Consider the following 16956-nt stretch of genomic DNA (forward strand, 5'->3'; position numbering starts at 1 on the left):
CTGCTGCAGCAGCTCATGCTCCATGCAGTGTTAACATACTGGTAGATGCTAGAATCAAGTGGGCTAAGGGACCTTTTCCGTAAGGGGGAGGAGTTACGACGCAAGGGGGAGGAATATAGAACCAACCTTAACATACTAGCCGGGCTTCACTGCACAAAGGGGTGGGGTGATATATGACCACGCCCTTTCCGGTCATGCGATCTCCTTTGCGCCAGTCTCCAGTGAGATGACGTCATGAGTTGAGTGTACGGAAGTATGCCCGAGGTGTATTGCCGGTAACGGGGCCGGTAGTCACTCTTTTAATGAGAATGTCCGTGCGGACTGAGCCCGGCAGACACGGTAAGAACAAGCCGCTCTCTGGGCAGTGGGAGAGCTGTGTGTTGGAGATAGATGGTATTACCCCTTACGTGTAATAGAGGATGCGGAAGCAGAGTAGGGACTCATGCATAGTGCAGGGTTCTAACCCAGGGTGTCGTGGTGGGAAGTGCTGTACGGAAAGTGATATAGTGGGGAGATATTGTTGCTGGTGGGTGTCCTATGGTGGGGCGTAGGGCACCGGAGGGTGACGCATACCTACCAACATGACCCTCTCCAGGAGGGACAGAATGCTCTGCTTCTGGACTTGCCTCTTAATATGTGATTGCCATCACCTGTTTTGGACAGGTTAATGGATAGGAAAGGTGTTTCACCAAAGGTGCTGGCAATCATACATTAAGAGAAAAGTCCAGAAGCAGAGCATTCTGTCCCTCCTGGAGAGGGTCATGTTGGGAGATATGGTGGGGTTTTGGGTGCCAGAGGGTGACTTATGGTGGGGTGTAGGTCACCGGAGGGTGACTTATGGTGGGGTGTAGGGCATTGGTCAGTGACATATGGTGGGAGGGTGACATATGCTCTCACGAGTAGGGCCCTCTTCCCTCATGCGATTATCCTTTTCTTACTTTAATAATCCTCAACTGCCCAAATCGCGCAGTTTTTTGGCCACCTGGAACTTATCTCTGTCATTTACTGGTGTAGTTATGCTTAGTTACCCTGTACTTGTCCTAAATTGTCTTCAACTGTAAGTCACTGTTTTCCTGTTTTGATTATGTGCATATGTACTCTGTAATTGGGCGCTGCGGAACCCTTGTGGCGCCATATAAATAAAGGATAATAATAATAAAATATGCTGGAGCGTTGGGTGCCAGAGGCTGACATATGGTGGGACTTAGGTCTCCGGACGTTGTCATATGGTGGTGTGTAGGGCACTGGAGGGTGACATATGGTGGGGTATAGGGTGTCATGTGGTGGGGCGTAGGGCATTGGAGGGTCTCGTATAGTGGGGAGTAGCTAGATAAGATACCAGTGGGTGACATTGTGGGGAGTAGGCGAGATAGAATCAAGTTGGGAAGACAGATACTTTATCTCTGTTTTCTTATAAAACATAATTGTGCGTATCTATCACTCCACAAATGTAGAAAAAGGTTCATTCAAATCTTCTGAATTTTTAATAGTGTCCAAGCATCATTCCAACATTTCTATTCATTATGAATCTTTATCAAGGCTGCATCGCAGGCATCATCGCAACAAAGTGTAATACAGGCAGTGGTGCAAGTATGCGGGTACGCTTGGGTACGGAGTACTCTTAAGAAATTGGCAGCGGGTATGCAGTATCACCTACCACACACTTTGCACCTGTGACCTCCATTACCACAATTATAACACGCCACAAAGCAACAAGACCATGGTGTTTGGCAGCATGACGGCGCCTCCCACGTAGTCAGGGTTACTGAGAGCGCAATGGTGACGTCATGACTTCACATCACGATTCCTCCTCTGGCGGCTGCGGCTGGCGTGAAGAGAGGAGCCTGGGTGTACTTTCCCGCAGCCTCCCTTGCTGGGAGCAGCACTGCAGCTGTTTTCATTCACTTAGCTTGTGTGACGCATCTGCACTGAGCGACTTTTGGGTTACTGGGCATGTCTCTGGCGTCACTGTGTGGGGTCATTAATTTCTAATATAATGTGGACACTAATATATATGTATATTATTATGAGGGCAATACTAAATATTTCTATTATACCAGGGGGCACTACTACAGTATATATTCCTGTTATAATGGAGGCATTACTATATAGTGTTATTAAATTGGGGCATTACTATATATTTCTATTATACTGGGGGCAGTACTATATATTTCTAGCCTTGCCTCTAGAGTGCAAAGATAAGGGGCTGTGTCGTGTGGCCACACCGTAAGTGTCATGTAGCCACTCCCACTAGTTGCATGTGACCACGCCCCTGACAATGCACAATCATGCCCGTTTTCTGTGCTCAGTACCACTAAGAAAATATTTCTACTTGCACCACTGAATACAGGCAATAGACACAGTACTGAAAGTTTGAAGGAACCTGGAGAATACCCCTTTTCTACATTTGTGGAGTGGAGCATATTTGGGTAGCGCCACAGTACTTTGTTTGAAGTACAGATGAGAGTGCAGAATTTGTCACACACATATATTCAAACTTTCTGTGTCATTAAGCCATGATCATTCAAAGTAAAGCCGGGTACACCCTAGACGACGTTTTAAATGAATTTGCCAATAACGACCAATTGTTATAACAAATTGTTTAAATTGCTCAGTGTGTACGCACTATATCGCTAGCGATGCGTGCTTCCGCGTGTCACTAGCTACGTCCTCTGTCGTCTGTACATGCAACTCAATTTAAAAAATGTCGCTAACGAGTAGAAGCAAATCGCGCAGTGTATACGCTACCAATGACGAACGATAACGTATCTTTTGTAAATTTGCTCAGTGTGTATACACAGTGTCGTTTGTTCAGGAGTTCAAGGGAAATCGTGAGCGACATCGTATCATTTGTAGCCTAGTCTGTACCCGGCATAAGTCTGGCTGGCTGGGGGGTAATGATGATAATCACTATAATCAATCTTCATTACTAAAGAACAGTTATTCAGAAGAGTTCCAATTTCTTTTTATACAACCTATCTACACAGTTCACTCAAAAACAACATTTATTCTCTTTCTCAGTTGCTAAGCGCTGCAGAGTATGGTGGCACTATAGAAATAAATGGTAATCATGATATTACTATATATTGTCATACAGGCAGTGAGTTCCGCAGGCGCAGAAAGCTTTGTGACATCCAGAAAGCCCTTGGCAAGGAGCCCCCAGATGTAGCCACCCTGCGGCGTATGGCGATCAGTGAAGGTGGGCTACTTACTGATGAGATCCGGTGTCAAGTCTGGCCCAGACTCTTGAATGTCAGCACTGAAGATCTGCCTCCTCCACCAGGTACAATGATATAACTGTAGGGGTTGCCTTACGGGGTTATAGCCAGATTATTTATTACTATACTGATAATATGGTCTCTGCAGGGCCGGAGCTGCGGGTGAACAATAAAGATTATGAGCAGGTTCTGTTGGATGTCAGACGTTCACTTAGACGCTTCCCTCCAGGTAAGATAAGGAAGTGATTGATGGGAATATATGGGTTACTGTGCTGTACATCAGGGCTAGGCTTACCTATGTGCTTCATCTGTATGTATCTCCAGGTGTGCTCTTCCAGTTAGTTTGGCATTAAAGTAGAGATTGCAGTCTTCTTTAAAAATGTATCTGGACCCCATCGTCTAGCCCCCAATATAGTATTGCAGAGGTTCCTAACTCAGAATATTTACGATTCTCATGATACTATATTAAAAAACCAGCTTGTCTAGTCAGGGGACTGGAAGGGGTTAGGAAGATAGAGTGCTCCATTTATTGTGATATTGCAATACTGTCCCATCCCTGCTCTGCATGTTTATTGTTAGGAGGGGTGACTTTGCTTTCATGAATTGGGCTGAGGCTTATATGTATCTGTCTTCTCTCAAACATGGGGGTGTGCTGTCCGGTTTTGCCTCTCAGGGATGCCTTTAAAGGAGCGGGAAGATTTGCAGGAGCAGCTGATTGACATCATCCTGCAGGTGTTGGCACGAAACTCGCAGTTGCACTATTACCAGGGATATCATGATATTGTAGTCACTTTCCTGCTGGTGGTGGGAGGGCCGCTAGCCACTCTTCTGGTGGATAAACTGTCCACACATCACCTAAGGTGGGTCTGTGTGAGCCCTCCCGCACCTCGGTGATTGACACCTTCATGCACCATCCATTACACTACTACAAGGCACATGTCAGTCCTCCCTCACACACATTTACTCTTTTTACAATGATTCTCCATATACAGCTGAAGTACACAGCCTGTGGCTCTTCAGCTGCTGTGGAACTACAACTGCCAACAACCGGGCTTTGTAATTTCACAGCAGATAGAGAGCTATGGGTTACCCAAGCCTGATGTAAATCAACCATTATCCTCAAACTCCTGTATTACAGACCCGTAGCCTTTAAAGCTTAATTTGGACCAGCCACCATGAACTCGCTGATTCAGCGTTACATCCCATATCCTCTTAGCCATTTACCTATATCCTTCTAGTAGCTGAAAAATTAACACCGGGCCACAAATTGTATTACATTGTACAGGACCACAATATTTTTTTTTCCATTATGTATACGCAAAACAGGTGTGTGTGTATATATATATTTTGTATTTTTGTTCTAATGTAAATAAAAATATTGTAAGTATAATGTATGAAGGATATAAAGTTCAGCTGACTGGTCTACTTTAAGCCGTTACAGTACCGCAGTCCTCAGCCAGACATTACTGGCCAAATTCACAAAAACAGTGTTAAATGCGTCTTTAAACATTGTTTTAAAGATAAAGAGTATATGGCTAAATTATGAAATGATGTAGACGCGCACTTCTGTGAATTTGTTGGTAGTAACTCTGCCTGAAAAAGTAAAACAATTATATAGTGTTTAAAATCGCATCAACAAATGTTGCCATTAACTCTGAAATGAACTAGATTCGTTTTCAAATGACATAACATTAAAAATAGACGTTGGAAAAATCACTCTTTTCTTTGGGAACACGTAAAAAGTGACGGTAATAATACCATTTCTGATTTTACTGCAATTGTGAGCCTGACCCTTTATGGCGATTAGTCCATAAAATGAAAGAAAGCAGAATGGGGGCTTAAAATGTCCTCATATGTTTGTAAATTCAGATTTTAGTCCTTTGACCTCTCATTTGCCACCGTTTTGAGACCACTTATCCCAATTTTATTGGAATTCTCTCCTGTGAATTCAGTAATCACTCTCAGTATTTTTATGAACATCCCTCCACCATGACAATACCACACCCTCAATACAAAAGATATAAAAAATTACACCCACCACCATTACTGTAGTTCTTTGTGATCCTTGTGTCTGTCAAACAAATATCTGTTTTCCGACAGGGATTTTATGGATCCAAGCATGGATAACACTAAGCACATCCTCAACTACCTGATGCCCATTATAGAGCTGGTGAACCCAGCATTGCACGACTTCATGCAGCAGTGAGTATGGCCAGCAGTGATGTTCCTGACTTCCTACATTCATAGTACAGTGGCGATTCAGCATGTCTTGTGTTCCAGGGCGGAAGTTGGCACTATATTTGCCCTGAGCTGGCTCATCACCTGGTTTGGGCATGTCCTGTCAGATTTCAGACACGTGGTGAGGTTGTATGACTTCTTCCTGGCATGTCACCCGCTGATGCCCATCTACTTTGCAGCTGTGGTAAGGATGTGCAATCTCAGTGCCACTGCAATAACTGTGTTATGTATGCAGCTCAGCTTTGATCACAATTTATGGTTATTTCATAAAGATATTTTGAATTCTTTTTATGACAAACTAATAAATGAGTACGTCTATATTCTTGATTAGAAGGCACATCTTCCCCTACTAGATGACAGGTGGACTTTGAAGTGTCACGCTCTATATCTTTGAATCTACATACTTATATGTATATGGTGCTAACGTACTACCCTCATTACGCTGTGTGCTACAGTTTTCTGGAATAACGCTTAATAGGTCTTCTTCCAGAAATTACCTGCTGAAAACTCAGACGCACCTTTGCAAACAGGTTGTTAATAACTGTCCTTACTATACAAACAATTACAGCAGTCCACAAATAGATGTGCCCCAGAAAAATGGGCAGGGAGTGAGTGTGTTGGGTAGGCTATGAGCGGGATAGCTTTGCTACAGGAGGATAGTTCCACTAGCAACAAGAGGAATTCACAGTAGTGACTGCCAGGAAAGTGTCTGCTATCCCCCCCTGACTATATTATACTGCTTGTGAAGAGAGTGGCAGTAAAACTGGTTTTGAGTATTCTTCTTTTTTTTTTTTTTTGTCTTCATTTGGGTAGACGTGTACGTTAGGTCACCTGGCTGCAAATTTGATTGAATGTCAAGCCCAAAAGTAGTTATCTCATGAATCAGACGCACTTAAAATGTACTATAATGTATAAACCAGGCTGTAAGCCATACAGCGCTGCAATAGTCATTGGTGCGTGTGTGAGGAATCTCCTGCAACACTTGGCAAATGTTGACTTTTCAGCTTTCAGTCAGTGCCAGCTCAGAGAAGGAGGCGCCTTTGAAGAGAAACTCCATTAGCAAACTATAGTGGCCTTCCTCTGTTTAAGAAAGGTCACAGAGATGAAGCAGAAGTCAAAAAGATGCACATAAATAACACTTCCAGATGTTTGTCCATGAGGTCCTAGATAATAGCTCGGATCAGGATGGTGGGTTTTCCTGTACAGCCTGAAAATGAAGGATAGGTGATCTACAATCAGCGGGAGGAAGAGCAGTGGAGCTAGCAGGCTTTCCAGGTGCATGGAAGTGGCTGAGAGACACTTGTTCATCCTTCTCTCGCAGAAGATAAAACTACTTGTTGCCACACGTGTGATGGGAAGTGGGAGTGACTGTCACTGGTAAAGCGTGGAGGTGCTCCAGCTGCTTTATTATCTTTCTCATGAACTCGGTGTGCTCCTGATATGAGGAAAGCACTCTGGAATCTTGTACAGCCTACAGTCACACAGTAGTTACAGCATGTGGGAAGGACAGTAATGTGTATAGAGTAAGCCTACGAGTGATGACAGACAAAAAAAAAAAAAAAAAAATCGTCCTCCTAGTCTGAATCTAGGTTAAACTCGTAAGTAAAAATGGATTAGTTTGGAGTCTTGCTTGCAGTGTGAAAATGCATTTAACCAGTCTACCTACAGAAGCAAGAGATCAGTGAGCTTATCTCATGTAATTGTTAATGAGGACAGAGCTGTGTATGCAGGAATCTATGGAGGGTGGTGTATGTCAGAAAGAAGAGAGAATTGGAGTTAGACCCTTGGAGGGAACACGTTCCTTGAAAGTGTGGAGTAGTGACATGAGACGCACTGATGCAAAAATGTGGTGTCAAATGTACATTTATAGGAAACCACTTTTCTCTAACGTCCTAGTGGATGCTGGGGACTCCGTCAGGACCATGGGGAATAGCGGCTCCGCAGGAGACAGGGCACAAAAGCAAGCTTTTAGGATCACATGGTGTGTACTGGCTCCTCCCCCTATGACCCTCCTCCAAGCCTCAGTTAGGTTTTTGTGCCCGGCCGAGAAGGGTGCAATCTAGGTGGCTCTCTTAAAGAGTTACTTAGAAAAAGTTTTTAGGTTCTTTATTTTCAGTGAGTCCTGCTGGCAACAGGCTCACTGCATCGAGGGACTTAGGGGAGAGATTTTCAACTCACCTGCGTGCAGGATGGATTGGATTCTTAGGCTACTGGACATAGCTCCAGAGGGAGTCGGAACACAGGGCTCGCCCTGGGGTTCGTCCCGGAGCCGCGCCGCCGACCCCCCTTGCAGACGCTGAAGATGAAGAGGTCCGGAACCAGGCGGCAGAAGACTCTCAGTCTTCATCAGGTAGCGCACAGCACTGCAGCTGTGCGCCATTGTTGTCAGCACACTTCACACAGCGGTCACGGAGGGTGCAGGGCGCTGGGAGGGGGCGCCCTGGGCAGCAATGTATAATACCTGTATGGCGAAAAATACATCACATATAGCCCTTGAGGCTATATGGATGTATTTAACCCCTGCCAGATATCTAAAACTCCGGAGAAGAAGCCCGCCGAAAAGGGGGCGGGGCCTATTCTCCTCAGCACACAGCGCCATTTTCCCTCACAGAAAGGCTGGTGGGAAGGCTCCCATGCTCTCCCCTGCACTGCACTACAGAAACAGGGTTAAAACAGAGAGGGGGGGCACTGATTTGGCGATATGTATATATATTAAAATGCTATAAGGGAGGAACACTTATATAAAGGTTGTCCCTGGATAATTATAGCGTTTTGGTGTGTGCTGGCAAACTCTCCCTCTGTCTCCCCAAAGGGCTAGTGGGTCCTGTCCTCTATCAGAGCATTCCCTATGTGTGTGTTGTATGTCGGTACGTGTGTGTCGACATGTATGAGGAAAATATTGGTGAGGAGGCGGAGCAAATTGCCTGTAATGGTGATGTCACTCTCTAGGGAGTCGACACCGGAATGGATGGCTTATTTATGGAAATTACGTGACAATGTCAACACGCTGCAAGCCGGTTGACGACATGAGAGGGCCGGCGAACAAATTAGTATCTGTCCAGGCGTCTCAAACACCGTCAGGGGCTGTAAAATGCCCATTTACCTCAGTCGGTCGACACAGACCCAGACACGGACACTGATTTCAGTGTCGACGGTGAAGAAACAAACGTATTTTCTTTTAGGGCCACACGTTAAGGGCAATGAAGGAGGTGTTACATATTTCTGATACTCCAAGTACCACAAAAAAGGGTATTATATGTGAGGTGAAAAAACTACCTGTAGTTTTTCCTGAATCAGATAAATTAAATGAAGTGTGTGATGATGCGTGGGTTTCCCCCGATAGAAAATTATTGGCGGTATACCTTTTCCCGCCAGAAGTTAAGGCGCGGTGGGAGACACCCCTCAGGGTGGATAAGGCGCTCACACGCTTATCAGAACAAGTGGCGGTACCATCTACGGATAGGGCCGTACTTAAGGAGCCAGCTGATAGGAGGCTGAAAAATATCCTAAAAAGTATACACACACATGCTGGTGTTATACCGCGACCAGCGATCGCCTCAGCCTGGATGTGCAGAGCTGAGGTGGCTTGGTCGGATTCCCTGACTAAAAATATTGATACCTTTGACAGGGACAGTATTTTATTGACTATAGAGCATTTAAAGGATGCATTTCTATATATGCGAGATGCGCAGAGGGATATTTGCACTCTGGCATCAAGAGTAAATGCGATGTCCATATCTGCAAGAAGATGTTTATGGACACGACAGTGGTCAGGTGATGCAGATTCCAAACGGCACAAAGATGTATTGCCGTATAAAGGGGAGGAGTTATTTGGGGTCGGTCCATGGGACCTGGTGGCCAGGGCAACTGCTGGAAAATCCACCGTTTTTTACCCTAAGTCACATCTCTGCAGAAAAAGACACCGTCTTTTCAGCCTCAGTCCTTTCGTCCCTATAAGAGTCATATCTGCCCAGGGATAGAGGAAAGGGAAGAAGACTGCAGCAGGCAGCCCATTCCCAGGAACAGAAGCCCTCCACCGCTTCTACCAAGTTCTCAGCATGACGCTGGGACCGTACAGGACCCCTGGATCCTACAAGTAGTATCCAAGGGGTACAGATTGGAATGTCGAGAGGTTTCCCCCCTCGCAGGTTCCTGTAGTCTGCTGTACCAATGTCTCCCTCCGACAGGGAGGCAGTATTGAAAACAATTCACAAGCTGTATTCCCAGCAGGTGATAATAAAATTACCCCTCCGACAACAAGGAAAGGGGTATTACTCCACACTATATGGTGGTACTGAAGGCTAGGTGAGACCTATTCTAAATCTGAAAAATTTGAACACTTACAAGGGTTCAAATCCAGATGGAGTCACTCAGAGCAGTGATAGCAAAGAACAAGGGGACTATATGGTGTCCCGGGACATCAGGGATGCTTACCTCCATGTCCCAAAATTTGCCTTTTCTCACCAAGGGTACCTCAGGTTCGTGGTACAGAACTGTCACTATCAGTTTCAAGACGATGCCGTTGGATTGTCCAAGGCACCCCGGGTCCTTACCAAGGTAATGACCGAAAGGAGGATTCGTCTTCAAAGAAAATGGACGACCTCCTGATAAGAACAAGGTCCAGAGAACAGTTGGAGGTCGGAGTAGCATTATCTCAAGTAGTTCTACGACAGCACGGGTGGATTCTAAATATTCCAAAACCGCAGTTGTTCCGACGACACGTCTGCTGGTCCTAGGGATGATTCTGGACACAGTCCAGGAAAAGGTGTTTCTCCCAGAGGAGAAAGCCAGGGGGTTATCCGAGCTGATCGGGATCCTCCTAAAACCAGGAAAAGTGTCAGTGCATCATTGCACAAGAGTCCTGGTAAAAATGGTGGCTTATTACGAAGCGCTTCCATTCGGCAGATTTCACGCAAGAACTCTTCAGTGGGATCTGCTGGACAAATGGTCCGGATCGCATCTTCAGATGCATCAGCGGATAACCCTATATCCAAGGACAAGGGTGTCTCTCCTGTGGTGATTACAGAGTGCTCATCTTCTAGAGGGCCGCAGATTCGGCATTCAGGATTGGATGCTCGTGACCACGGAGGCCAGCCTGAGAGGCTGGGGAGCAGTCACACAAGGAGTGTGATCAAGTCTGGAGAATTCTCTCCACATAAATATACTGGAGCTAAGAGCAAATTTATAATGCTCTAAGCTTAGCAAGACCTCTGCTTCAAGGTCAGCCGGTATTGATCCAGTGGGATAACATCACGGCAGTCGCCCACGTAAACAGAAAGGGCGGCACAAGAAGCAGGAGGGCAGTGGCAAAAACTGCAAGGATTTTTCGCTAGGCGGAAAATCATGTGATAGCACTGTCAGCAGTGTTCATTCCGGGAGTGGACGACTGGGAAGCAGACTTCCTCAGCAGGCACGACCTCCACCCGGGAGAGTGGGAACTTCATCGGGAAGTTTTCCGCATGATTGTGAACCGTTGGGAAAGACCAAAGGTGGACATGATGGCGTCCCGCCCGAACAAAAAATGGGACAGGTATTGCGCCAGGTCACGAGACCTTCAGGCGATAGCTGTGGACGTCCTGGTAACACCGTGGGTGTAACAGTCGGTGTATGTGTTCCCTCCTCTGCTTCTCATAACCAAGGTATTGAGAATTATAAGACATAGAGGAGTAAGAACTATACTCGTGGCTCCGGATTGGCCAAGAGGGACTTGGTAACCGGAACTTCAAGAGATGCTCACAGAGGACTAATGGCCTCGGGAGCTAAGAAGGGATTTGCTTTCAGCAAGTACCATGTCTGTTCCAAGAGGAACCGTGGCATCGGCCTTTAAGAAAGGACCTGCTCCAGCAGGGACCTTGTCTGTTCCAAGACTTACCGCGACTGCGTTTGACGGCATGGCGGTTTGAACGCCGGATCCTAAGGGAAAAGGCATTCCGGAAGAGGTCATACCTACCCTGGTCAAAGCCAGGAAGGAGGTGACCGCACAACGTTATCACCACATGTGGTAAAAATATGTTGCGTGGGTGAGGCCAGGAAGGCCCCACGAAAAAATTTCAACTAGGTCGATTTCTGCACTTCCTGCAAACAGGAGTGTCTATGAGCCTCAAATTGGGGTCCATTAAGGTTCAAGTTTCGGCCCTATAGATTTTCTTCCAGAAAGAATTGGCTTCAGTTCCTGAAGTCCAGACGTTTGTCAAGGGAGTATTGCATATACAGCCCTTGTGTGCCTCCAGTGGCACCGTGGGATCTCAACGTAGTGTTGGGATTCCTCAAATCATATTGGTTTGAACCACTCAAATCTGTGGATTTGAAATATCTCACATGGAAAGTGACCATGCTGTTGGCCCTGGCCTCGGCCAGGCGATTGTCAATATTGGCGGCTTTGTCTTACAAAAGCCCATATTTGATTTTCCATTCGGGACAGGGCAGAACTGCGGACTCGTCCCCAGTTTCTTCCTAAGGTGGTGTCAGCGTTTCACCTGAAACAACCTATTGTGGTGCCTGCGGCTACTAGGGACTTGGAGGACTCCAAGTTGCTAGACGTTGTCAGGGCCCTGAATATATATATATATATTTCCAGGACGGCTGGAGTCAGAAAGTCTGACTTGCTGTTTATATTGTAGGCACCCAAAAAGCTGGGTGCTCCTGCTTCTAAGCAGACTATTGCTCGCTGGATTTGTAGTACAATTCAGCTTGCACATTCTGTGGCAGGCCTGCCACAGCCAAAATCTGTAAATGCCCATTCCACAAGGAAGGTGGGCTCATCTTGGGCGGCTGCCCGAGGGGTCTCGGCTTTACAACTTTGCCGAGCTGCAACTTGGTCAGGGGCAAACACGTTTGCTAAATTCTACAAATTTGATACCCTGGCTGAGGAGGACCTGGAGTTCTCTCATTCGGTGCTGCAGAGTCATCCGCACTCTCCCGCCCGTTTGGGAGCTTTGGTATAATCCCCATGGTCCTGACGGAGTCCCCAGCATCCACTAGGACGTTAGAGAAAATAAGATTTTACTTACCGATAAATCTATTTCTCATAGTCCGTAGTGGATGCTGGGCGCCCATCCCAAGTGCGGATTGTCTGCATTACTTGTACATAGTTATTGTTACAAAAAAATCGGGTTATTATTGTTGTGAGCCATCTTTTTTAGAGGCTACTTCATTGTTATCATACTGTTAACTGGGTTCAAATCACAAGTTGTACGGTGTGATTGGTGTGGCTGGTATGAGTCTTACCCGGGATTCAAGATCCTTCCTTATTGTGTACGCTCGTCCGGGCACAGTACCTAACTGAGGCTTGGAGGAGGGTCATAGGGGGAGGAGCCAGTACACACCATGTGATCCTAAAAGCTTGCTTTTGTGCCCTGTCTCCTGCGGAGCCGCTATTCCCCATGGTCCTGACGGAGTCCCCAGCATCCACTACGGACTATGAGAAATAGATTTATCGGTAAGTAAAATCTTATTTTATACACTTAACTTGTTTTCTTATTGTCAAACTTCCTGTAGGCATGGTAACCCTTCGTCTTGTAATTTCATACTTGTCAGATTTTATTTCTAACATCAATTCATAAGGGGGGTACACACTAGGCGATTTCTGGCTAAAACATAAATAATGCCATTTATGTCGCTATCATTTATTTTTTCACCTGAAATCGTCCAGTGTGTATGGTGGTGATATTGGTGAAAAATGAACGATGAGCGCTCCCGCACGTCGTTCAGCGTTCACCAATATTGAGCTGACATGCAGCGTAGCCTGACATTGACGGGCTGAGCTGCATGTTCGGGAATGCCAGCGGTGACATCACTGAACGTTATCGTTGAATAACGTTCAGTGTGTATGCACTATATCGTTGAACGCTATATCGTTCAACTATATAGTTGTTCACTACCGGCATTTAAACATCTGGTAGTTTGTACCTGCCTATGGTCCAACTGCAGACGGAGTACACTAAGCCTTCAAGTCTAGTGAGTCCATCTGAAGTAACACACTTTCTGATGTTGCTTGTCTAAGAAGTTGATTAAATGTAGTGACATATCCCATTTAATAACAATAAAAGTTGGTGCTCTCACAGCACTGTTTTTCCAGTAAATGTACTTCATAATAAGTTTTTGTTTTATCACCTTACCAATGCATATTTGTCATATGACAGGAGAGGTTGGCAACTTGTGACTCCTCAGCAGCTGAAACTACAAGTTCTTAGCATGCTCTGGCAGTTTTATACTGGTTGTTTTGTCTTGGCTTTCCTGCTGAAGTATTTATGCCTACATTGTCATTTTGTGTAGATTGTGTTGCACAGAGAGGAAGAGGTGCTGGAGTGTGAGTGTGATATGGCATCTGTACATCACCTGCTGTCAAAAATTCCACAAGATCTGCCATATGAGATCCTCATCAGCAAAGCCGGTGACCTGTTTGTTCAGTTCCCACCTTCTGAACTTTCCAGGGAAGCAACGCAGCAGTACCAGGCGGAGAGGTGAGCACAGTCCAATCGTTTTTGGAATGGACATGTCACTTCCTCTAGCAGGAGGCTGGGAGTGTTCTAGATTATAGTATATTTACAAAATCATTGAAATACCATTATAATGCAGTCATTTGAAGAAATATTCTTCTTCTCTAATCCCTTATTTCACATTTAAAATGAATTCTCACAGCCTGGAATAATTGTTTTATTTTTGAGTTATACAGTCTAAGAGAGAGAGTATTGCACTTTAGCTTGTAATGGGAGTATAGGGATGTAGTCATAATGCCAACATTTATGTTGTTTACATATGAAATGACGACATTCTGCATGGACCGGCAGCAGAGGGGTTAGCATTAGGTACTAGGGAGTAGGTAAGGCATACTTACTGCTGCAAGTAGTGCTGGATCTGCCATAAATCCTCATCAGCTGATCGACAGACCCAAAAGGGGTGGTCTTCTGTATGCCGAATGTCGGGATCCCGGCGCACAGTATACCGACGCCGGAATCCCGACACCCGGCATACCGACAACTATTCTCCCTCGTGGGGGTCCACGACCCCCCTGGAGGGAGAATAAAATAGTGTGGTGCGCGTAGCGAGCCCGCAAGGGGCTCCTTTGCGCTCGCCACGCTGTCTGTATGCCGGCGGTCGGGCTCCCGGCGCCGGTATGCTGGTCGCCGGGAGCCCGAGCGCCGGCATACCATACTACACCCCCCAAAGACATCACTGGAAAAGCCGTACTAAGTAAGTCATAGCTAGAGCACCAGGGACATTTTGTTGACAATCTGATCATGTCAGCTGGGCCATGTCACTGCCCCTGATGACAGGGCAGCCGCGAAACGGGGACGTGGCTTAGTGAGAGGGGCGTGGCCTCATGGCCCGAACCACCGGTTTCAGCATTCCGGGGAGAGATACGGGATGCTCCCGGGGAGTGCTATAGCTGCAGTGCCGGCACCCCACGAACCCCCCCCTTTATGACGCCACTAGATCATGTCAACAGCATGACTAGGTCGACAATCTCATATGAATGTCACCAAAATATACCAACACAGGCTATGAATACTTTTTAAAACACATCTTTTATTTTTAATAATTGTGGGAAAAATACTTCAAGGTAATGGACTTGGAGCACTCTAATGTAGGGGTTGGTTAATTTTTCCAGAAAAAAACTAAAAATTAATAAATCACCAAGGGGTTTACACTGTATTAGCTGAGAACTATACAGATACTACATTAGCACACGTGGGTTTAAATAAAGACATTGGGGGTCATTCAGATCTGATCGCTGCTGCGCGTTTTCGCACAGCGGGCGATCAGGTATTAACTGCGCATGCACCACAATGCGCATGCGCATTGGCCATCGACAACGGGCATCGCCGGTCAGCGACAGGATGGTGCGAAAAAAAGCCAGGTGATTGACAGGAGGAGGCCTTTTGCGGGTGATAACTTACCGTTTTCAGGGAGTGTCCGGAAAAACGTAGGCGTGTCCGAACGTTTTCGGGGAGGGTGTCTGACGTCAGCTCTTGCCCCGATCAGCCTGATGTGATTGCACTGTAGGAGTAAGTCCTGGGCTGCGCACACATTACACAAAGTGGATTTTAGCAGCTCTGCGTACACATGGGATCGCACACTTGCACGGCGAATTTACACTCCCCCAGGAGGCCGCGACTATCTGATCACAGGAGAACAAAATTAGCAGCCCAGCGATCAGATCTGAATGACCCCATTGTCCAGATTACTGCTGTTAATAAGGGGCTTATGTATGTAGCAGTTCTGAGGGCGTCCTCTCTTCTAATAGTGTCATTACCTAATCTATTGGAGTTTACTTTTGAATAGACCAATAGACATGATCCAATCAGGAGCCGCACTGACCGCACACCTGTGAAACAGTTTAAGAGCAATGCTAACTGCTCTCTCCCATCAAGGCCCCTTGTCTCCAGTGGAGAGTTGAGGGCATCCTGGTGCTTCTTAGGGAGCCCATATAACTAAAGAGTGAGAGAGGTTGTGTTAGTGGACAAACCTTTGTAAGAATGTTAATTGTAATTGTACATCTACTATAAATTCAAATTGACATTTGTTTTTGAGATGTCATTAATGTGTAGCAGCCATTAAGCTCTTGCATATTCCTCTCCTACCAGGACTGCAGCGTCAACATTTAAAGACTTTGAACTGGCATCCACACAGCAACACCCGGACACAGTCCTCCGCCGGCGTTTTAGAGACACTATCCGGCCAGAGCATGGAAGCAAGTCCGTCCTTACCAAGCCACGTACCAATAGACTGGTGAAATTGGCAGTCATGGGACTGACAGTGGCTTTGGGCGCTGCAGCATTGGCTGTGGTGAAAAGTGCACTGGAGTGGGCACCCAAATTTGAGCTGCAGATATTTCCATAACAGCTTATGTGGGACAAATGTGAACACAGGATCTGTCAGTCATCTCATAGGAGTGGAGAACACACACACCATGCCTGTGCCTTGGACCTCTGCAAACCCCATTTTCATGCTGCTTACTCCGTCACAGCACACATGACTTTTCCATCACTAGCCACTATAAACTGGAACCTGGACACGCGAGTGCTTGTTAAACTGTTCACATATGAAGAAGCCTCTCAACATGGACACTGTCTCCTATATCCAGTGATGTACATTAGTCCTCTGTGTAGATTATACTTGCCACATTAACCTATGTATATCTGTACATATTATTAATTTACTTTATGATAAATATTTAACACCACCTCATGAGGTGTGGATTATTGCACAGGTCTGTATCATATCCACGTTTGATCTGGGTATAATATTGGGAGATGGTTATCCAATAAGAAATCCTATCCACAAGCCTGGAACGCTGCAGAGGACAGAGGCTGTGGTTATAGGAAACAATGCAAATGACTGGATGGTTGATGAGCCCTGTCTTAGCGATGCACTAGCTTCACACATACTATATGAACAGAATGTACATGTAGAACACAGTTATGTCTGCACATAAATTCCTATCTCCAGAAAGTAAGTTTAGACCCATCCTCAGGGATATATATGTTATATAAATAGA

The 16956-nt window shown here is 45.9% G+C and overlaps 1 protein-coding gene across 1 annotated transcript; it reads left to right on the plus strand.

Moving 5' to 3' along the window:
- The first annotated feature begins 185 nt into the window (after positions 1-185).
- TBC1D20 (TBC1 domain family member 20) lies at positions 186-16641 on the plus strand. Its single transcript, XM_063959087.1, has 8 exons — positions 186-339; positions 3098-3283; positions 3367-3447; positions 3892-4078; positions 5319-5420; positions 5499-5640; positions 13731-13918; positions 16043-16641. The coding sequence occupies exons 1-8, from the start codon at positions 303-305 to the stop codon at positions 16296-16298; spliced, it is 1179 nt and encodes a 392-aa protein (XP_063815157.1). The 5' UTR covers positions 186-302; the 3' UTR covers positions 16299-16641.
- Positions 16642-16956: the final 315 nt, after the last annotated feature.

This window comes from Pseudophryne corroboree, chromosome 3 (assembly GCF_028390025.1).
Source record: "Pseudophryne corroboree isolate aPseCor3 chromosome 3, aPseCor3.hap2, whole genome shotgun sequence".
Taxonomy (NCBI): domain Eukaryota; kingdom Metazoa; phylum Chordata; class Amphibia; order Anura; family Myobatrachidae; genus Pseudophryne; species Pseudophryne corroboree.

Excerpts from the sequence above, each read along its gene's own strand:
- TBC1D20 (XM_063959087.1), top strand. The coding sequence starts at position 303 with ATGAGAATGTCCGTGCGGACTGAGCCCGGCAGACACG. Across the intron at positions 340-3,097 it reads GACTGAGCCCGGCAGACACG|GCAGTGAGTTCCGCAGGCGC; the intron begins GTAAGAACAAGC and ends ATTGTCATACAG. Across the intron at positions 3,284-3,366 it reads AGATCTGCCTCCTCCACCAG|GGCCGGAGCTGCGGGTGAAC; the intron begins GTACAATGATAT and ends TGGTCTCTGCAG.